The sequence below is a fragment of the Puntigrus tetrazona genome, chromosome 12, assembly GCF_018831695.1.
Source record: "Puntigrus tetrazona isolate hp1 chromosome 12, ASM1883169v1, whole genome shotgun sequence".
Taxonomy (NCBI): domain Eukaryota; kingdom Metazoa; phylum Chordata; class Actinopteri; order Cypriniformes; family Cyprinidae; genus Puntigrus; species Puntigrus tetrazona.
This window is the reverse complement of record NC_056710.1, coordinates 17,845,921-17,870,915: the sequence shown is the minus strand read 5'-3', so window position 1 is coordinate 17,870,915 and position 24,995 is coordinate 17,845,921. Positions and strand designations below refer to the sequence as shown.

The 24,995-nt window shown below is 35.1% G+C and overlaps 1 protein-coding gene across 1 annotated transcript in view; it reads right to left on the bottom strand.

Moving 5' to 3' along the window:
* The window catches only part of LOC122355139 (cadherin-12), a 121,185-nt gene that overhangs the window by 31,342 nt on the left and 64,848 nt on the right, over positions 1–24,995 (bottom strand). The window contains exons 3-6 of the mRNA XM_043253169.1: positions 20,747–21,041; positions 15,062–15,181; positions 11,080–11,247; positions 8,645–8,832 (exon numbers count right to left, since the gene is read on the bottom strand). Of these exons, the coding sequence (XP_043109104.1) occupies positions 8,645–8,832; positions 11,080–11,247; positions 15,062–15,181; positions 20,747–21,041 (771 nt within the window). The remainder of the gene's footprint in view (positions 1–8,644; positions 8,833–11,079; positions 11,248–15,061; positions 15,182–20,746; positions 21,042–24,995) is intronic.

Below are 24,995 nucleotides of genomic sequence, written 5' to 3'. Positions count from 1 at the left end.
ATGATGACTGTGGAAGCTAGCAGCATGCCACATATGCAACATTGAAAATGAGAATAACATTAATATTCCTGTAGTTTTCTTAACCGTAAGTACAAAGATTGCAAGATGGAAGATAAAAGCATTTGGAGAACATCAGCATGGTGCCCTTGAGTAGATGTTTAACCACGGGTTCCTGTGAATCTTAAGTGATTTTGCTTCGGGTGCCAGATTATACATTTGGCATGAAGTGCTGCCCAACACAGCACCAAAACTGACTTATAAGATAAATACATTAACAATACCTGTTAAATTAATAATGTGTTGTCTACTGAGTTACAGATAAATGCATCGTCGTATGGTCATAATATATATGTTGCATAGAAATGTTTATGTACTGAATGGAAACCCATTTTTACAACATATGGGAAACAAAATCCTTTGTAGAATTAGCAAATGATAATTTTTACAAAAACGTCTAGTTACAATTTATCTCGTTATTATTTATCTAATGTTCACTTTTTAATCTAATACATAATCAAATAGTGTGTCATAATGTGAACTTCTGATTGTATAACCATATATAATTAAATTACGCACTTTTATCGCATTTAGAACGTCACAATGTTTACTTAATATCTTGTAAATTCTGATTGAGCGAATCATGTTTACTAATGAACTCATTATCTCATAATTTAAGACTGATTTAATCATTTCCTACCTCATTATGACTTAGCATATCCTAATTCTGACTTTGATCTATGATGAATTTGTATCTCATAATTACTTTTATCTCATAATTATTACTCTGCATGTCACAATGTTTGTCACCGTTTACTTTTATCTCATCATGACTCAATATCTCATAATTTCAACATCGTTTCACAATTACGTTTTAGTATCTCAACGTCAACTTTTTATCTCGTAATTATGACCTATGCCACAATTTTGTCTCTTTATCTCATAATTCTGACTTTGTACTCTAATTTCTTATGTGGAAAGGTCCTCGAAGGTCCGCAGTTCAATCGGAACAAACCTGCGGCCCATTTCCTGTTCACGACCCACTAACTGAGAACCTTAAGAAGAACTGTTAAGAAGGAGAACCCGAAATGCCCGAATACGCTGACGTGATGTGTTGCACCGAATCGGTGGCAGAATCTCTTTTCCTAGTACACAACCAAACAACCGAACTCATAAACTGTATCTCACAACACTGTTCCACAAGTATTAGCCAATACATCAAACCTGACATTGTTTTGATACTGAACGTTCACTGGAGGTAAACACAGCGGAGCGTGCTCCGCGCTCAACAGAACTGTTTGGAAATAGACGGTTAGGAATATTTCAACCACAGCAGGGTTTGAGGACACATACAGCCCTCTATTTGCAACCAGCAAAGCATGCAGAGCCCTCTACTGCTAAAATGAGTTTTTGGTGTCGATAATTCGTTTTTCAGCTGAGATGTTCGATGTCTTCTTTTACGAGGGGTTATATCACCCTACTAAAGAGGTAAAATGATCTTTCGGGTTTCAGAAAGATATAAACACAAAACTAGGGCGCAACAAATGCATATGGCACACCGGTTTGATGTATATATCCGCAGACGCATACAGTGTCACAGCACACCTTTGGTTTTTTAGATTCTTGACATTTGGAGGTATGAAATATCCCCTCTAATAACCTCAGTTCACAGCACTGACACAAACACGCCGCTAACATCCCGTCTCCCTCAGACTGCTGCTCTCAGCAAAAGTTTTTTATATCCCTTTTCCTTACCACATGGTGTGCATGCTGACATCCCCACTTGCGTACACGCGCACACACACACACACACACACACACACGGATCTGTGAAGGCTTTGATACGCATTATCGGATATTATCAAGCACACATCTTCAGATGTTTGTCACGGCACTTGTCTGTCATGTCACAACATCTTACATTCACACATGCACGCGTGAAGGTAAACAAGCTGTTTATGCTTCCAAATATGATTTTATTCATCACAGCTATAGGGACACTAGCACACTATTTCTGCAGAATATATAATGCATTAACTGCTATTATCCCATGCGCATGACATACTATGCACCATTCTAAAATATTATTTATTCAACATTCCAGAAACAATTTTTACTAGCGCTATCTAAATGTAACAAGGTCACGTGACAAACGTATTGAGGTCACGACTGTTTGAAATCTGTTGCATAATGCATTGCATTTCACACACTAGACATAAACCAGCATTCCTTTCTGAACGTTGCTTTCTTAAGTTTTATTCCACCGGTATATTAACCAGGAGTCACCTACAGGTGGCACTGCTCACTCCTGATAGAAACCTGCAGCATTATAAGTTCCTGTTTCCAAATAAAACACATGAAAAGTGTGCCGACGTGAAATAAACATGGATAAACAAAGCCATCCAATGTGATTTTCACACCCAAGGCTTCCCTTCTTCCCCGCCGGTCTCGAATCAGGTGAACATGCTATTATTTTCTACCATGGAAGTGGTGAATCATTAAAATTCCAGTGACTGTGGCAGTTTGAACACTTTCGGCTGATTTATAGATCAAACAGCACATTAATGACATACTTAATGGGGGATGAGAAACTCTGACAGAGTAGGACACTGCAGGAATGAGTCAGACTGAGGCCTATAAGCCTGTGCCTGATTTTTGAAGCAACCGAAGAGGCTAGAGTTGTTTATTGTGTTGACATTCTGCCACGGACGTCCATCTGCCTCACACTTTTACTTGTAATGTTTTGTTGGCCTCCCTGCAGCATAGATTATCTTTAATATTTTTGTCATTGTTTCTTTGTTTAAGTGAACCGTGTGATAATTAGAAGGCTTGTTGTTCTGTATTGTGTTGCCAACTCTGAAGGAGTGGGAGACGGTGAGATCCTGGGGGATCAGGCTGCTCTCACAACTTAAAAGAATAATTGCTTTTGTTTACTAATGGGAGAAACGAACATCATTTGTTTTTGATGACTAATCATGAGCTGACCCACTTACAGGGAATTTGGGGCTGTTGTTTCTTCACACCGTCGCACAGAATGCTGACTGGTGTGAAATATAAGGCGCCCAATGTGATTAAACTGTAACCTGACTTTAACCTGTTATATATGCATATGTGTATGTAAATATACAGAGTTAAAAGTTAAAAGTTCCTTTATTTTTATATATATATATATATATTTAAAAAGTACAGTAATCAAAAATAAAGTAATATTCTAAAATATTTATTTTATATTTATATTTTTTTATCTAAATGTTTTAAAAATAAATAAATAAATACACACACACACACACACACACATGTATATGTATATATATATATGTATATGTATATATGTATGTATATATGTATGTGTATGTATATATATATATATATATATATATATATATATATATATATATATATATATATATATATATATATATATATATATATATATATAGGTATGTATAGGTATGTATATATATATAGGTATGTATATATATAGGTATGTATAGGTATGTATATATATATAGGTATGTATATATTGTTTAATAGATTCTCATTGTGACATCTTACTGTTAAAATCTTACACCATAAATTGTGACAGCTAACTCAGTTTCCGCTAAATGTGAAATGTGTGAGGTCTATTGCATCGAAGCAGCTCCTCTATATTTAGAGTTTCAATTCTTAATTGTTCAAAGATTTCAGCCTAAATTGTGACAGCTAGCTTGGTTTCCGCTAAGTGTAAAACGCGTGAGGTCTTTTGCTTCGAAGCAGCTCCTCTATATTTAGTGTTTCAATTACTGCTATCACAAAAGACTCGTTTCATTTACAATTACTGACAGACACACAAATATGCTGCAATTCACAGCATTTAATCTGACAAGAGCATGCTTTGAGTAGAAATGAAGATAAGGGAAATACGCGACTCGTTGTGTGTGTATGTGTATACGCTCATTATTGTGTTGGTGAGTGTTTACTCGAGAAATTGTAAATAGGGATGTTCCGCACGATTGTGGCAGGGCCTATTGTTTGCTTTAATCGCTACTTTAGCCGAGAGGTTGTCTAAACATTTTCCTGATCTCCTGTGCCACCCATGTTCACGCTGACAGTAGAGCAGGTAATCACTCAGAATCCTTAAGCCTTGATGATCCTCTCTACACACAGACACACACATACATCTCATTCATTCAGACAGCGCGCTGATAGTTACATAGTTTGTATATATATATATATATATATATATATATATATATATATGATATATATATATATATAGTTCATATATATATATATATATATATATTTTTTTATGTCAGTTTGGTTGAAACCGTGAAGAACAAGTAAATGTTATATATTTTGGGGAAAAACTGTGTAATAATATAACTAATATTTTTGCATAAATAAATTTATATTGATAAAATAATATTACAATAATTTATTTTTTTATAAATATTATTTTATTCTACTAATTCTCCTAACTAAATAATTATTTGCTAAGTCATAATTATAACAGTTGATTTTTATTCTTAATTTCTAACTTATCTCGAATCATATGAGCTTCCATAATTTACACCGTAATTTTTTTTTTGCACTAACCTATCGCCATATATCATACATTTTTTTGTTCGTTTGTTTAATTTTTGCTTTTTTAGCAATAGCTACAGCACGCTGCCTGCTTTTAAAAAAAATCTTAAACTACAGTGTATGCAGTATGGTTACATTATGATTGTTGCGTGTTTAATTCAGCCCTGCATTGCCAAATAAAGTGCCATAATATGGTCTAGTGCGCATTTTTAGCAAATGTAGAACATTTGGTTATCTCAAAATAAATTTGTACACCGCGCACGCTACATAGTCTTTCTTTTCAAAACAGCAGGTAGAACAGTATTCTGAAAACTCCCATTGTGTGAATGTGTTTGAAATGATATTTTGTACCTGTACTGTTGCTAAACGGCAGTAAACACCTAATCCTGTTCTGCCCACTGTTCCAAATCACCCAGGGGTCGCCATGCCTCATTGATATCAAACAGCATAAACAGCACACGGATATGCACCCCCTCCCCAGAAACCTCTTCACCTCACGTAAGCTGTGGCTTGTAGGGCACATGCTTCAATTCTCTGACTGCGGAGAAAGAGACAGCGTCTCCACACTGGCAGGATTGCTGCCTGGACCTCCTATTGAGGAGAATGCATCATTCTGTCTCAGTGTTGGCACGACACACACTCAAACCGAGGGGTAAACAAAGACAATACATGCCCACAATAAATCTCTCGCTCTCTCTCGGTCGCTCTGACACCGCAGGCTGGAAGACGGAGAGAAAATAACTGCGCTAATTTTTCTAACGTTGTCCGCACCTGTAATTGGTGTCTTGAACCCCCGAGAACGCAGACAGTGCGGTGAAACCTGTTACTGGACTGTCAGGAAAGTGAAGGGAACAAAATCAAAATCATCTCTTTAAACCTCGGTGGGAGGAGGGGGGGGTTGTGCGCTGGGAAAGAAAAAGAGAAGAACAAAAAGCATGCTGATATTTTATAGATTTAGCCTTTAGTGCTGTAAGACTGCTGCTCAATAATCTATATTTCTATGGTAACTGAGATGCAGATGTTCTGATGCGGAAACGGTTGCTGTGGAAAATGCACAAACAAGACCGAAACAGCGTTTCTTAAAGTGGATATTCTATTCTATTCTATTCTATTCTATTCTATTCTATTCTATTCTATTCTATTCTATTCTATGCTATATTAGTGCTGTCAAACAATTAACTGTCATTAATCGCATCCAAAATAAAAAAAAAATGTATAGGCCTAGTATATGTGTTTATATTGTGTATTTAATTTTATTTTAAATACAAACACAGGGTATATTTAAGAAAAATGTATATATACATTTTAATAAATGTATAATATATCATCTATCTATCTATCTATCTATCTATCTATCTATCTCACATTATTTAATTCCAGTCTTCATTCTGATTGTCTTTGTCTTTATATTAGCGACAAAGGCGTATAATGTGTGTAACTGCCAGGAAATCTCTTAATATAGACCTGACACTAATATTCACTGCTGTTTTGTTGGCATCGCTTGATGCTTACCTATTGTTTTATGACATACTTTCTTAGCTCTGCCTCCACATCCCCTGTGATTCTTTATACGGCGTGTTGACAAAGAGAATTTCAAATCACAACGAAAGCATTTATAGCTTCAGCGATTTAATAAGAGAAGTGTTTGTGACTTTGAGTGTGCATGTGGCAGGTTTTATGGGAACTCTTGGAAACGGTGCAATGCTCTATTCCTGGAGGTAACCTCTAGTCATCTCTGCTTTCTGGAAAATACGACAGGCAGCCATAATGAAATCGTGATGCTGTTTTATATTGCAGCGGCGTTTTGTTGAGTACATACAATTATTAGATTCCTTTATGCAATGTTGCATCCAAACTGACGGGTCAACAAGAGATTTTAACAGAGCCTGACAGTACATCCACTTGAAATAACATTACAATTTCAGTCTAGCTCCAAAAGCTAATATACTTTTATTAATATATATATATATATATATATATATATATATATATATATATATATATATATATATATATATATATTCTATGAGATAAATAAAAAATATCAAAGCAACAATGGTAAAAAAAAAAAAAAAGCATTATTATATAAGAGCCGGTAATAACTTGGTAAATCAGCATATTAGAATGATTTCTAATCTTTGGCTGTTCATCACAGAAATAAATCACATTAAAATATAACAATAAACCATTGATCCATCAGATGCCTTGGCGATTATTGACTAATTACTATTGTCTACCATTTCGATATCTATAACATTAAGATTGGCTAGAAAGAACAGGCACAGACAACAATATTAAAAAAAAATTATTTTCTAGAATGGTCAGTTTGATCAAAAACAACCAATGGGCTAAAATGTAGTCTTTTTGTACCCAGCTTCAAAAGCATGTAAAACCGTGCACTTACTCAAACACTGTGATGAAATCCTTTATTCCCCAGAATAATAGCTTAAGTGACTCATTCCTGAAAATAAACACTAGAACCTAGCAGTGTGTGTGTGTGTGATAGATGACATCTAGGATGTATCGTGGAGACGTGGGGATTCCTGGCTGTGTTATTGTCATGCATGCTGTGTGCATTTAGAGGGAAACATATGGACACAGTTAGCTCTCCCCACCCTCATATATCTCCACTAACACTTCCAAAGATCAGCGCAGTGCGGTTTCGGTAATATTACCCCGGCACGCTGTCCCGTACGGGGAAACACTGCAGTTGTTTTTATTGACGTTGCTGTTCTCATTCAGCAGGCGAAGACGAGGCTCGGATAATATAAAGAGATGTGTGGCGTGTTAATAAGTCCTGTCACGCCGCCAGTGTTTAAGTACTGGGCTCAATTCAAATCCAAGAAAGTCACCTTGCGTACTCTCCAGAAGAGCTGAACGTTCTAGTTTACCTTTGGGGGAGTTCTTAATGTCAGACACAATTACCCCAAAGTGCTCTTAACTGAGATGTTTGAGTGATGATTTGATAATGCGGTTGCGGCTGTATGAATGATGGGATCTCTGTCATTTTCCACGTACGGTTAAGTCAAGACGGCGTTGAAGGACTGTGGCAGAGCGGATAGACTCCGGCTGATTTACATGCACGCCAACTTAAACGCAATGTCAGTTCTTTCTGTATCGCGTGGTTGACCCGCGTGCGAAAACTGGCTTTTTTGCGCAATTCGATTGGACGAAAATCGTTACATTGAAAGTCTTTGCCTGTGACGAGGTACTGCAAAGGTAGCATAAATAACAACATGACAGCCGTGTGATGTAATGCATTTTTAATGCGACGTTCATTTAGGGCTATTGTAACTTATTGTAAAACTTCTCATGTTTTTGAATGTATACGTCAAGCGTGTTGTTGTTTCTCATTAGGAGCAGCTTGGTATTTTTAGATGATTTTGACACAATTAAAAGATAATAATAAAAGATTAATAATAATGTCAATGATACAAGATAATTAGCTTGATTTGTCTTTGTTTTCTTCATACATATCACGACTCACAGTATATCATCTGAAGCATACTGACACTTGACATTTTTGCAACATACACTAACTATTAATTAACTTAGTGAACTGAGAGACAGTCGTAATTAGTAAAAAGTGAAATCATTTTCTTACCATAAATACGCAAAATGTCGTGTGATCGTTTTACTCTTTGATTCGATGATCAGGGTTTTTGAAATCATTTAATGACGAATTTATTTTATGATTGAAAGCATGTGTAAGTAAAAGTAGGTACAGCAAAAATTAATAAAATGTTTACACAACAAACAATAGTTTTATGCTAAGAGACAATTGCTATTTGTGTGAAAATGTGTATAAATAATTTGCAAAATAAATATGTTAATTGGTTATAATGACGTCACGTTTTGATTATCAACTTTTTTGATAAACTATTATTTTTTTGCATTTATATATCTTATAATTGAATGTTTTTGACATGGGTAAACAGTAGAAGCACAAATAAATAATAAAATGTTTTTAAAGTTCCTTCGTATAATATAAAAATCAACCATTCAGTCTTTATCCTATGTATTTGCTGCTAGTACATTAAATTACATATAATGTTCGTACACATATTAAATAAAGCTTTACCTTTTTGAGCATGATGATTCCCTCCTGATTGTGCTCGTTGGTGGTGATATCAAACATGGCTCCTCCATCTCCAGGGACGATGTTGTATTCCACCTCTGCGTTCTTTCCGATGTCCAGATCATGAGCTTTGATTCGGCCAACCGCTGACCCGACTGCTGATGACTCCGGTACACGCAGGTGGAAGATGCCTGGAGAATCAATGATTATTTTTTTAAACATATGTGCCCAGCGCTGTGGAAGCTGCTTTAAAATACGCAGTAATTGTTTTGCGGAAGTTGTTCGGTTACACGCACCAATGGATTGTTAAGAAACGGGTTACCCAAAAATGAAGATTCGCTGAAAATGTACTTACCTTCAAGCTGTTTAATTTCTCTTCAGGCTATTTAATATGTATATGAGTTTGTTTCTTCATCAGAATGGATTTGAAGAAATTCTTTACATTACTTCATAACTGAATGGGTGCCGTCAGAATGAGAGATCAAACAGCTGATAAATAATAACTTTAATGCTAATCCACTCCGATCCATCGGTCCTATGAGATGAAATGCTTTGTGTTTGTCCTTTAAACCTTTGCTTCTAGCCAAAACAATACATAATAGCAATTCTTCCATTAAAAGTCCATACCCTGTTGTCCCCTCAAAACAAAATCCACTGACAAATTAGTTTGTAAATAAGGGTTTTGAACTCTTTTCACTTATGAAACTTGATTTGTACATATATTTCTTTTAATTCAGATGGGATGGATAGAGGAGTTTAAGGTTTAATAAGAAACAGTTTCTTATAAACGCACTGTTTTTTTAATTCACAAGATGTTCATTAATGGACTGGAGTTGTGTGAATTACTTGTGGATTATTGCAATGTTTTTTTTTTTTTTTATCAGCTGTTTGGACTCTAATTCTGACGGCACCCATTCACTGCAAACAATCCCTTGGTTACGCTACAAGTATCCAAATCTGTTCTGATTAAGAATACAGTACGTTTTAATTTTTACGTTTGCAACACTAGAGAGGACGATATTGTTGGAGAAAGTGTTTGATAACCGCCTCAATGCACTTGGCTGTAATTATGACACAAAAAGCAGTAAAGTGTTGGTTTCGCACTTGTTTTTGGCAAAGTTACGCTAAATTGGTAACAGCTGAGCTAATGCAATGCTACTAAAAATTGTAGTTACGTCAGTAAACCTGCTACTTTTAGTTAGTTACCCCAATTACGTTAAAGGCACGTGCACAGTAAGCACAAACAGATCATGCTGATTAGTAAAAACACAAAAAAAACACCTCAGCTAATTAAGAAGTCATTAGATGCATTAGTGCAATGCACCAAAAAACAAACAACTAGAGAGAGAGAGAGAGAGAGGCAGAGACACGGCCCAGAATGCAGCAGTCATCATAGTGCCATCCTCCGAGACATGCTGATGGAAATCTACTTCGCTCCCAGGGTATTACCAATATTTACACAGCGAGGAAACCAGCGCTCATCTCTGAAACTCGACATGAATTCTATTTCACGATTTCTGAGCGCAAATGGAGCCTGTTTGCATATACTTTTTTAAAGACTTGGCCTTATTCCGGCTAAAAAAAAATTAACAAAGAACATTTTCAAGTGCGTAAGTGCATAAAATACGAGACCGTTAGATAGAAGCTGCAAACAGGGATGGGAAGAGGCATCGCGTCTTTTGAAGCGCCTCACGCGTGACAGGCCCTTCTCGATGCTCAGGTTAAAAGGAGTTCAGCCAAAAAAATTAAAATAAAAAAAACACTTCACAACATTGCATTATTTGTCCTTATTCCAGGGGCCGCATCTTGCATTCTGCATGCTCATGACTTCTTGGCTGGTCTATGAAATCTCATTAATTCATGAATAGTGTGTTTACACACTTAAAAACCAATAATTTCTTTCTTTCTTTCTTCTCCAGAGATGCTATTAAATATGCAGCCTTTCTTTCTTTATACAAACTAAACGTATAGATTCAGGATTACTGCTTATTTTTAAAGAAATGCTGGCATACATTTGCTTTATGAATACATTAAGTTTTTAAGCTTCCTTGTGTGTGTTTAAAAAGAAAATGCTGCATTACCAGTCAAAGGTTTAGACACACTTGCCTGAATTTATGTTTCTCATTATATGAAGAAAAAAAAATCGGGTCTAAATCTTTATGTGTAAATGCTTTAAATTCATTTGATGGACTGAATAAATTGCTCCTGCATTTTTTGGGGGGGTATTTTTATTTTTTTACAGAGCTACAGTTATATATTCATAAACAGAACTGATGGCATACTCTTTTCATAATTTAATTTATTATATATATATATATAATTTCCATGCTTGAATTTGATAGTTTTCATAGCTTCGTTATTGATCTGAAATATGGAAAATAAAAAGTACAAGAAGGTGCATTCAAACTTGATAGCTATAGTTATACAGAGTGGCTTACTTTTGGAGAACCTGGGTGGGTTATCATTGACGTCACTCAGGGTGATGTTGATGGTGGTGGTCCCTGCCAGACCCCCTAACTGTCCTCCCATATCTTTGGCCTGGATAAGGACCTGATACAGCTCCTTCACCTCCCGGTCCATGTTGGGAAGAGCTGTCCTGATGACTCCTGCACACAGATCGAAATAGAGCCAGACTGCGTTAATGGAAAGAAGAGACAAGAAAAAAGGACGATAAAGGGATAGTGAGGTAGAAAGAGAGTACAGATGAAGAGGCTGTGAATACAGGCAGGTATCAGTGTGTGGAGAGAATCGGATTACAGAAAAGAGGGTAAGGTGAGGAGAAGAATAGGGTTTAGAACCGAGAATGAGGCCTGCTGAGAAAAGGATGTGAATGGTAATCTAAAATAAGAGACACAATTGAGATAAGAAAATTGAGAGTGGCGCAAAAAGGGAAATGGATGAAGTTCTGCTGCATTGTGAAAAAGGAAACTGAAGCAAATTGAACTTAAAGGTGTAGTGTGTCATTTCTGTGCTATTATCAGCGTCCTGGAAATCTGTCCTGCCTCGAGTCGCGTTATATTTGTGTTGGTTTAGGGTTTGAATTAGTGTTTGGATGTTATGGGTTAGTTCTGCCTCACAAAATGTGCTGGCTGGTGAGATGTCACCTTTGTTTTTGAACGCCTTTATCATGGTGGTTGTGTGTCCCAACAGGTTTCAATCTGCGTAACACAGTCCTACTACACAGAACAGCTCAAGGTTGGCATGGCCCTGTTAGCCTCTGATATCACAGCCATTAAATACAAAAAAAACCCCATCTTTCTCTATTACTGGCTGAAATTTTGCCATACTTGACCATACTTTTCTCTGAATATTAGAATTATAAAAATATTCAGGGCTCAATACAAGAGAAGCAGCATTTGTAGTATAATGTTTATAATATGAATAATACATTTCATTTTGAATTGAATAAACACCACTATATCAACCATACAAAATAATAGTACGTTATAATTTAATTTGTGTTTAATGCTAACATGCACAAAGCCGCTGAATACTGAATAATGTAATTTTTTGCACACGTGTGTTAATATGTATGTGGCTATGATCACATTGACAAAGATTTCTGAATGCACAATTTTTGCAGCGTAAATGCCTTTGTAAACATTAGAGTACATCAAAATATACAGCTATGTGGTGTCTAGGAATCAGCTGTTCAGAAAAAAAGTGAAGTTCTCCATTGTTCTTTGAAGCATCAGCACACAATTTGTTCCTAAAGTTAAAAATGTTCTCAGACTGTAAAACCCTCCCTGCAACCAGTATCTTTACCTTCAAGTGTTTTTCTCCAGTTAAAAGATTGAGGTCAGCCCTAAAGCTTCTGGTACTTAACAATCTTAACAAGGCGACAAAGCTAGTGTAGCAACACCTTTCCTCGCTTTTCTTCCATAAAGCACAACTAATGCGTTTCCCAATGCCACAAGAAGCTTTCCCAGATCAAGCGAGCGCTTCATAGGATGAATTAGACATGGTGGCGAACGGGTAAGAAAGGCACGGACCTTCGTTCAATGCCAATTTAAGATGAAACGTAAAAGGGATGTCATGTGTGATTCTCTCGGCCTGTTACAGGATGGATCTGTTTTTTGGGGGGGATTTCAGTTTTCCATGAACAGATCTCTCTTTGAAGTTTGTGTGGTAATTAAATGAATAGTTGACCTAAAAATGGCATTGTGTTATCATTTAACGCAGGACCATTTATTTCTCTTGTATCAAAAGCAGAAATTCCGCCTAATATCTTCCCTTTTTATTTCACAGAAAGAAATTTGGAGTGATTAAATGGTGGCAAACCTTCATTATTGGATGAACTATTCCTTTAAGGTGTGAGTTTTTGTCTCACGACTCTCAATGTGGACTCCGTTATGCATTTTACCCCCTGCCTTCATTTCCCACCCTCTTCTCGCGGCTTTTGTTTACTGTTGGTTTGTGTTTGCAAATTTTTTGATATGGTCTGCGACAAAAACAGATTTTTCTTCCTTACTAGTCATTTTATTTGTTCGGCTACGGAATGTCACCCTTTGGGTTTGCTGATATCAGGATATTATATTTTTATTCATATATTCCTGTTTGCAATGCTTCATACTTGTACAGCAGGGCTGTAACCACACTGGAAACAAACGGAAAATGCTCACACGTGCTCTGAGCATCAAGTTTACCTCGCAGGTTTGGGCTTTTGCATATTTGATATTACAGCCCACTGAATGCAGACGATGCCCATTTGTAAATTCCCATTCATTGCTGTAAACGCTTTTGAATATTGCATAACAAAATATTCACTGGGAAAAAAAATAAAGGGCAGTTTACTTGCTGCATCATTTGATGATGCTACAATTCCCCCAGCCGTATAAACAACAGAAAAATCCATTTGCTGTTACCGAGCTGACTTTATTTTCAACTCTGAGGGTTTGAAATGTAGCACCTTATTGTATAATTATAGATCTTTTCAGGCCTGTTTAGATGACAGGATGTCCGTTAGTGTTGTGCTGTTCAAAATGAATTGCAGTATATTTTGAGTAATAAATCCATTTTCTAGGCTGGCTACATTATCAAATCAAACCGCAGAACTTATTTGTCTAATAGGGTCAATGAATGTAATTACGTTGAAACCTGTGAACTGTGAAATTAATGAGTCTCGTCTGTTGTATTACACAAACAAAACAGAGGAACTTGTTTGTTAATGGTAATTTCTTTTTTTTCATGAGCAAGTATTTTATTCACGATAGAACATGATTAAAACTAACAGAAATGATTAGAAATGTTTAAACTGATGCATTTTGTATTTTACTCGTTTCAAAACTGATACCTGCTACAGGTCTCAAAAAAGTAGGCACAGGTGGCAAGACATTTAGAAAATGTTCAGTTGGAAGAACATCTAGCAACTAATTAAGATAACTGACATCAGATCTGAGACATATAAGCAATGTCTTAGAGAGGCAGAGTCGCTCTATAAAGATGGGCAGAGGCTATCCAATCTCTAAAAGAGTGCATTAAAAAATTTGGAATACTTTAAACGTAACGTTCCACAAAGTCCAATTGCAAAGGCTTTGCAAATCGTATAATCTACAGTGCATGAGATCATCAAAAGATTCAGAGAAACTGAAGAAATCTCTGTGCATAAGGGATAAGTACTTTGCTGTATTCCAATGGTCTTCGGGCCCTCAGATGGCACGCATCGCTCATCAGCATGATTCTGTCATTGACATTGGCCCAGAAATACTTCCAGAAACTACTGTTGGTAAACACAATCCGCCAGCTAAAACCCTGTCTTGCAAAAAAAAAAGCCACATTTGAATATGGTACAGAAGCGGAGTTGTGTCTTGTGGACAAAGGTTCATTTAAAATTGACTGTTTTAAAGTGGATAAGTGTTCAATGGTCAGAAGAGTCAAAGCTTGACATTCTTGTTGGAAATCATGGACACTGTATCCTCTGGACTAAACAGGAAGGAGAACTTTTAGTGTGTTATCAGTGTGTAAAAGCCAGCATCTCTGATGGTACGGGGGTGCATAAGTGCATACAGAATGGGCAGCTTGCATGTTTTGTAAGGCACTATGAATGCTATGAAAAGGTATAAAGGGTTTAGAGCAACATATTATGCTCCCCTCCGTCTACTTCATAGTAGAAGAGGCCGGTGCGTATACACAAAATGGGCATATAATATATACAATTTTCCATGCACATCAACCCATCAACTCAATGCCCAGGCATCTTTAAACTGTATGTTAAACGTACCCCCATCCCAACTATTTTGAGACCTGTAGCAGGCAATTGGAAAATAGCTCAGTTTTTATGTTATTTTTATTCTATTGTCAATAAAATATTGTCCCAAGTGATATGTAATTCTTTATGTTTTCAATTTATTTAAATAATAAAAAAAAAAAACAGCATTTCCGAGATTCGAGTTGTATATGCTCTAAAATATTGTGTTTTACCTGTTTTGGGATCCACAGAAAAGTACGGCTGGCCGTGAAGTATGCTATACACCACCCTGGCACTGTTGCCGTATGTAGGGTCGTCTGCATCTGTCGCCGTCACCTTCATCACGTATGTACCTGCCCACACACACACACACACACACACACACAGAAGATATAATTTGTTTGTGTTAAACCACATGAATAGATATGGGAAATGTGTTTCATTCAAGGTTATAACTGTAATAGCATATAGGCTTTGACCAAAAAGGTCTATACAGGCACATCGTTACATGGTTTTATATCAGCCCATCATAAGCAAAGCAAGTATATGGCTATGTACTGATTCTCCACTGTGTTTTGATATGTCTGAAACAGCAGTTTTTACATTACAAAGGCAGCACTTTTAAATGACCCGATAAATGACAAATCATCCGTACTGCAGAAAGAGCTGATGGTCACGGGTCGCTGAATCCCTGTGTTTTACTGAAATGCAGCACAATACTTTGCTCGAGCACTTCACATTTAGTAGGATTCGTGTGTTTTTTTTTTTTCTAACGTTGTTTCTAGCATATTTTTCTGATTTTATCCATATTGAACACTATCTATCTATCTATCTATCTATGAAACGTTCTATTATTCTGTCTTTTTATCATTCCGTCTATCATTTTATCTTTTCTTTTTCCAACAAATCCTTCTTTCAGTTCATCACATTCAGTTTTTGCATTAAAAATGCTTTCCATGTAGTCTGATCTCATATCAATTAAAGGCAAAAAGACCTTCACTTCCAATTCTAATGTTAGAATCTAACTGATTCACGCCTAAGTGAAAGCATTCTAAAATTATGTTTACATAAACTCACTTCTATATAATTATACATCTAAAACGTCTAAAACGATGCATGAGGAGTCTGTTTTACTGTAAGCCGTACTACATATAGTTGAAAGCACTTAACAATCCACTTATAATTATTAATGTTTTTAACGATCATTGCAGGCCACTTAGATTGGTTACACAATTTAAACTAGATCCGAAGGTCTGTATACACCACTTGAATCATTGTAACATGCTTTAGTTTAGAAAATGCTCTCTCATTTTGATTCTAGTGCACTTCTGTTCTTTATCTAATTGACAGCAGGTTTAATCGAGATATCAGTCTAATCTGTCCATTGTCTGCACCGTCTCTTTATTATCATGGTGTCCTGCTGCTAATGGCCAGTGATGGCTGTACTAATATTAAGAAACATGTTCATATATACTGTATATATATATATATATATATATATATATATATATATATATATATATATATATATATATATATATTAGTAGCACATGGGCATGTTTCATAGGGTCATTTGTGATAATATATCTTTTTATGAAAATACTCAAATCATAAGTAGAGTGAATTATCACAGTGTACTGTGTGAGATGAGAAAAGAAACTTGAAGACCTTGGAGGAGAGAGACAGAGCGAGTGGGGAAAAACAAAAGGAACTGAGAGGTAATTGTACAGATTTTAAATCAAGGCCATTTCCCAATGGAAGTCCTTTTCAACCAGCTGATGCAATTACCTTTTTTTTTTTTTTTTTTTTTTTTTTTTTTACCTTTTATTTATTTATTTATTTATTTATTTTTGAGTTCTCTCAGCCCACGTCGATATGTTTTCAGATTGTTCTGGCCTCCAAACAGAGGTGAAAAGCGTTATAAACCCATACAGTTCCAGTTCTCCAAATCAGACATTCTGTCATAGCCAATGAAAAGTGAGTCGAAAAAATACGGGCAAAGCTAAAGCATCTCTTGTTTGTTAACAGAGAGGCTCAGTTATGCCTTCGTCGTGGCAGCAGCCACAATCGGAATCACGCGGACTTTAGCTTCAGTAGGGACTTATAAACCGGTCTATTCGCATTTTGCTATCTGAGATCACGAGGAGCTGTGATTCAGCTGGGAAGAGGAGGGTTTCATTTCATTTCATTGCCATTCAGATCAAGGAAAAGGCAATCTCAAAGTGAATTACCCTGATCTGTCATCCTCAGGGAAAGCAACATGAAAAGGGCTTTGGTGCTGGATAGGGCATGTAGTTTATTACGCTCGACACCGAATGGTATGTCAGACTTTACCTCTTCCCATGCGAAGCCTTTCTTATTTCTTTTGTTTATCTAAACATATGCTTGGAATTTCCACGATTTTCAGAACCTTTTTAAACTCATAAGCTTTAATTTGAAAATGCTTTAATCTAAGCAAAACTGCCACTTGCTTTCTGCTTAACAGATGAAAGGCTGTTTAATCAGTGATATTCTGTACGGTGTGTTGTAACGAGTTGTTTCTTACCTTCAATTTTCAGTTTCACAGTATCAGCTTTCATGAGATGTAATTAAACTTTCAATGCGCTCTGCATGTTTTATCCTCAGATACATTCAAGAGTGTGAAGATACTGTGGATTATCCAGCAATGATACAAAGCAGTAAGAACTTGTGCAATATCATCTTTCATAATAGCTTTATTCTATAATTAAATGTCTTAATACTTAGTTAATTACCTTTCCTGTAAAATATGGTGATATTTTCATTTATATATGAAGGAGTTTATATATATAACTCCTTCATATATAAATGAAAATATCACCATTAGTAAGTACATGTAACATAAGGGCACCTTAAAATAAGGTCTAACTGAATAAATGAAATATAATAAATAAATGTAAAACAATATATTTATTTATTAGAAATACATTATTATTATTATTATTATTATTATTATTATATATTATTATTATTATTATTATTAATTATAATAATAATAATATAATAATAATAATAATAATAATAATAATATTGTATTACTATAACTTATTATTATTATTATTATTATTATTATTATTATTATTATTATTATTATAAACATTGATAATATAACAACAATATAATAATAATAATAATAATAATAATAATAATATAATAATAATAATATATTTTTTCTTTGGTGGTGGCCGGTATAATAGCACACAGATGGCCTTACTTAATAGATGGATTAAAATGCAATGGGCTTCAAAATTTCAAATTTATCAAAAAAAAAAAAAATGTAGACACATTTTCCTTTTGTGTGATCCCATTTTTCAGCGATCTCCACAACCACAGGGAGCCACTTAAATAGACACACTTAATTACATGCTACAACAAACCACTCAACAGTAAAGTACGCTTGGGTAGCACTTCGATTGTAAATTATACAAAAAAATTTAGGCCAGATGGAGACAAAAACATAATTGCGATATTTTAAGATAACCTCATGTTGTTTTTTGTTTACTTCTGCATCATTGTATAGCAATGCCGAAGCACAACAGACATCTTCTCTGACACTTATGGATTATGAACAGCCAAATCTTGCTTCCCCTAAAATAGTCTCTGAATGCTTTAATTTAAGATTAAACTCTCTCGTGGCTTGCGAGTACAAATGATTTTGAGGACCGGTGAATCATTGCCTCCGTTTACGGCAACGTATTACTGCAGGCAGTTCCTTAACTTCATAAAGCAACTTTGTCAAAATTACCATTCATTAAAAGTGGATACAAATAACTCAGAACTGATTTAAATTGTATTAAAGTGAACTAAATCTAAATGAGTCTCAGACTCTTTCTTTGGAAGACGCTGGAACTGAAATGTGGATTGTGTTCACAGAATGAGGCAGAAAATAACAGTAACTGTAGTGATTTGTGGTAAATTAATGTCATGACACGAAAGGTGACACTTGCTTAGCAGTTTTCATAAACATATTTTATTCTTATTAAAATAAGACTGCTTTGAGAAATTTTTTGTTATTAATTAACTTCATGTTTCATCTGTCAGAATAGCTGTGAATTTAAGGATAAGATTTTTTTATTGTATTAAAATAATTAAATTATTATTATTATAATTATAAAAATGTTCTTAAATATCATAAATTTAAATTTGCAACATCTTTCTTTATGCATATATAAATATTTCACTTTATTTTTAATTGATCGGCTTTCATAGATTAGATTAAATTATGTTTAATTAAATTAAATAACATTTCATTAAAATAAGCTGTTTGTAAAAATGATATGGCAGTTTACAGACTTGTTGAAGTTTATTGGTTTCAATTTTTGATATGTTTGAGGTAAACCTTTATGTCAAGTTTGCAGTTAACTGGTTAACAAGCGAGCTTTTGTCTGTGCCCTTGTCTATCGTTTTGACTGTAAGTCTGTGAAGTATCCAGTTAAATGTTATATAACACAAAGCAAGCAGCACTTCATTGACCATCATGTTTGCAGTGAACATAGCGTCATATTACATCGCTCCCCAGCGTGGCCTCAGGGATTGATGCATCGTCTGCAATCATATTTGACATCATGATTAAGAATATTTGTCCAAATAATGGAGGCCATTATTTCTTTAACAAGCTCTGCAATGTGTTCCATGAATGCAAGAGGATAGCGCTACATTGATCTGCTAGTAGTTATAGCGATTGGATTAGGCTGTGTGGAAATCAATACAACTTCTGGCCGGCTTTAGAGACGGGCCTTTTTAGAGAAGCAGAGACAGTAACAAAATAAGGTCCTGCTGCCATCATCACCCAGAGCAGATGTCTTGGTGAAATAATCAGTAATACAATCAAGGTTTCTACCATGTGAGATGAGAAATCCTACTAGGGCCGTGTAATCCAGTTTGGTGGGGATTTGGAGCCCAGTAATGTCTGGATTAGCTCCCCTCTGCCACACCAATGAATATTTGGCAAAGTCCATAACATGTGGAAAAAAACATGACCTCCAGCATCCCTCGCTTCAACACGGTGACAACCATCTTTTCTTTCTTTCTTTCTTTCTTTCTTTCTTTCTTTCTTTCTTTCTTTCTTTCTTTCTTTCTTTCTTTTATTTAATTAATTTAATTTTAGTTTAGTTTAGTTTAGTTTTTCTCCTGCAGTTGTGTGGTTTATTTTATTTTATTTTATTTTAATTTTATTTTATTTTGCCAACTATCATCAATGATCATTAATTGGCTTCCATATAATTTAAAATAGTGACTTCATTGATTTATTTCTTTTTTTTTTTCAGTTTATATTTTATTTCATGTTAGTTTTGTGTTCTTCGGTTTTGCTCCAAGGTTTACATTTTTTTATTATGTTGATGAATATGCTTCAGTATACTTATTATGACTTATTATTATAGTGATCATCCTTGTAACCCCATTTTATTTAATTTAATTTAATTTATAATTTAATTTAATTTAATTTAATTTAATTTAATTTAATTTAATTTAATTTTATTTTATTTTATTTTATTTTATTTTATTTTATTTTATTTCAATTTTCACATCTTTTCAATAATCTTTAGTATGTTGTAAAAGTAAAAGATAAAAATGTGCACTTTTAGTTAATGCCTTAAACTTAACATTAAACAAAACAGCAATGTGTTTAATTTGTATAAATCATCAGTCCAGAAAAAACATTAAAAAATTATATTATGAACAAATAATTAGTGATTAATACTTAAAACTATATTATTTATATATGAATGAATGTATTAGTAATTTATAAATTGCATTTAATTAAGAATAAGAAATGCTGTAAAAAATATTTTTCATTTACATGATCCCTTAACTAAAGTTTTCTGAATTCAACCTTATTGCATTGTTTCCATAAATAAATAAAAGAACGAATGAATGAAACATCTTAATGGGCTTCTTACCCACTGGTGACATCTCAGGTACGCTAGCCGTGTAGGGACCTTCCAGGAACTTTGGCTCATTGTCGTTGATGTCCTGCACCTTGATGACGAACTCTGACTCTGGCTCCAGCGGTCGGTTGGTATCAATGTCCACCGCTTGAGCTCGTAGCGTGTAATAAGGCTTCTCCTCTCGATCCAGACTGCGTAAAGCATGTATGTCTCCTGTGATCTGGTCGATGGTGAAGATGGTTCCAGCTCCCTCACCCGAGAGAGTGTATTTCACTGCGCTTTCCCCTTTATCCAAGTCAGTGTGCAACTAAAGGAGACAGAAAGAGGAATGAGTAATATGCATCTAATACGCAGAGTGACAAAAATTTTGTTAAATGAACATAGCGGTATGTTTGATGAAGTTAAGCAAAACATTGCCTTACTTTACCAAAAGTATTGTAAAGTTTCAGAGTAATGGAAGAGAGCGATGAATGTAACTGAAGTTAGAATGTAATAATTGCCAGTGACTGCAGGTTACATTATTACGTTCTATCTATCTATCTATCTATCTATCTATCTATCTATCTATCTATCTATCTATCTATCTATCTATCTATCCATTCATCCAATCACTTCTTTTATCCATCCATCCATCCATCCATCCAATCACTTCTTTCATCCATCCATTCATCCAATCACTTCTTCCATCCATCCATCCATCCATCCATCCATCCATCCATCATCCATCCATCATCCATCCATCCAATCACTTCTTTCATCCGTCCATCCATCCAATCACTTCTTTCATCCATCCATCCATCCATCCATCCATCCATCCAATCACTTCTTTCATCCATCCATCCATCCATCCATCCATCCAATCACTTCTTTCTTTCATCCATCCATCCATCCATCCATCCATCCAATCACTTCTTTCTTTCATCCATCCATCCATCCATCCATCCATCCATCCATCCATCATCCATCCATCCAATCACTTCTTTCATCCATCCATCCATCCAATCACTTCTTTCTTTCATCCATCCATCCATCCATCCATCCATCCATCCATCCATCCATCATCCATCCATCCAATCACTTCTTTCATCCGTCCATCCATCCAATCACTTCTTTCATCCATCCATCCATCCATCCACATTCAAACCGACACCGCATTTGCTACCTCATAAATTACAATTCAGTTCAATCCAATTCCATTTGAATTAAGTTGAATTGCAGTCAAATCAGTAACACTGTTCATTATTTTTAATTCATTTTCAGTGCTGTACAGTGATATTAATCACACACATGTCTCTCATCCGTGGAAGCATCAATCAAAGATTACACCGAAGTTGTTGAGACAGCCGAGTTTAAAAATCTTTTGTTTTTGACAATCTGCATAACATCTAGAGCAGACCATAAATCAAAAAGAGAGCTTAATTATCAGACCGCTTTATTGTCATATATCTGCGCATTCAGAAATTAATGAAAAGAAAGAGAATAGAGGTACGCGCAAGAAAAGAGGAGCTAAAATTCAGCAATCAATCCTGTGGAAAAGTTAGGTGATACTAATTAAATATAGAATTAGCATAACAATAGCAATCAATTACACAAAAGGGAATCATGTGCCGAATGGGTCCTCCAGAAAGCTCACAAATATCCATGCGCAAATGAGAAAGTTTTGTAAAATTGTAGCACAAGCTAAAGGGCCTTACTCATTACCCTCTCAGAAGAAACACTTGCTCCGATTTTTTCACACACATGACAAGTTCAAACCATTTAGCATAAACTGACAAACACAGAAGAGTGATGAAGTGAGAAATATGTGTTTACATGCTAATTTCTGCCAATAAGAAAAAAAAAGAGGTGTTTACTAAGATGCATGTTACCTGTTAGACTTCACATGCCATTTATGAATGATGATCATGATATTACTTTAGAAACTTTAAATACTTTTAAGATGCATTAAGAATTTGGAAAATGTGATGTCACACGAGTGCTTTGAAGTGGAAAAAAAAAGTTAATACTATTCTCGTGAATACCGGAATCGGTGATGTCAGAATGAGAAAAATTTATTTTAATCTGTTCAGATGCAGAAACAAACTCATCTACGTCTTGGATGGCCAGAGAGTGATTACACCTCAAGCTAATTTTTATTTATGGGCAAATTATTATTTGAAATAAAACTCTAATCATATGATGGGAATTTGTAAATCTGAAGCATGCTTAAGTATAAATACTTTCGTTTCAACAAACGTAAAGTTACATTGCGCATGTATGGCTTCACACATATCTGCCCGACATCTTCTTTTGCAATAGTGCAAGTATACAGAAAGGCTTAGGCCTCCTGTTTTCAGCTGAAACATCTCGAGTAAAGATAAGCACTGGATTTTATGTGTTATTGTCTCAGTCAACAGGTGCTGAGAGAGCAAGTGTCAAATACTTGCCTCCTCTCACAATAGGGACAATTAGAAGCCTGTTCCACTGCCTGAGGATTCAATAGGGTCCTAATGTACTGGAGGAATAAATAAAGGCTCTATTATCATTCGGAGCCATAAGTGAAGAATCAACCTGTCAAAATGACTTCCTCTGCAGTCTTTTTAGTGGTTACAAAACCAGTAATTATTAAAGATGTTATTCCTTCTGAGATTATCAAGAGGAGCCTTTTAAAAATATGTTTGCCTGATATTTATACTGTTTTTTTTTTTTAAAGCCTTACTGATTTTAAGATCTCATTGATCTACTAGTGTGCTTTCCTAGTAGACTCTCTACATTACAAATATGTGTGTGCATGATCATACGGTTCGCTACATGGTATCTGGCCAGTAATTAAATGCATGTTTGGTTTGCATAGGAAGTGTCAGCCCCATGACTTGATATTTCTTACACACCAGGATACGAAACCCCTTGAGGACCAGCGTTCCTGCACACGCGCTGCATGCTAATATAGTCAGACCGGGCCTAAACACTCAGCCAATTCAGTTAAATAAATACATTCCCCAGTGTGCAACGACTGCAAGGAGTCGGAGGAAATCAGCACTAGAGTCATTTACTCCAAACCTGCTTGCATATGTGTTTATGGATCCGTTTATGTGTTTATGGATGTGCAAGCAGATAAATATACATCTGTGTGTGCGTGTGGTATAGATCCATTAGGGGTGTGTGCTGTGATTATAAAAAAATAAATAAATAAATATAATAATAAAAAAAAAATAAAATATATATATATATATATATATATATATATATATATATATATATATATATATATATATATATATCTCACACTGCATTTATTTAATTATGCTCTAATAAAAACAGTAATATTTGGAAATAATATTACAGTTTGAAATAACGTTTTTTCTTTTTTTTTACTATATTTTAAAATGCAATTTATTAATGTGATGCAAAGATTTAGTATCACATGATCCTTCTGAAATACACCGATTTAGATTTTTTTGGTGTAAAATTATACATTTTCTTTCAGGATTCTTTGATGAATAAATGTAATGAAGAACAGTATTTACTGTTATACACTGATGTGATAATGAACTGTTCTTTTGGAACATATGTTGTTAAAAAGATAGGATGAGATCAGGATGAGTGTTTTACACGCATCCTGTCTGTAGTGTTTTTGACAAAAAACAGGTCTGTGTTTGTGTAGTGTAGCGTAGCTTCACTGGAAACTGCGAAAGCGGTCTCACACTCCTGTAGTTTGCCGTACAGTTCGCTGTTTGAATACGTGGTACAGAAAGAAAGCGGGAGAAAGCTTTTTAAGAGCTTCGGTTTTGCTCATGAGGTGGAAGACTGGCGTGCTTCTGTGTGCGTGTGTTTTATGAAACAAACACACCAGCCTCAACAGATGGAGACAGTCTCAGGTGGATAAACGGCTGATCTAATCACAAGCAATTAAGGAATACTACATTGTACTTCTGCATCAAAACTGCAGCAACACACTTACATAACAACTAGAACAAAAGAAAAGCTGCGAATAAACAAACAATCAAAGTCCGTCAGGCTCAAAGGACAAATCTGACAGAAGCTTTTCAAATTACTGGATGTGCTGTGATGACAACCAAAACACAAGAGCACAAAAGTTTTGGTCCTGGGCTGTTTTCTCTATATTTTTATACAGAGCTGTCCCTTTATTTGTTTATGTATTTAATACTAGACAAAGTACTTTACCCTTTTACAATTTGTTTACATTGAACTTCTTTTGCCTTTGTATCCAAGTGCACCAAAAAAAAGGTTTTTAGTCATGGTGGATGACCTTAATTACTAT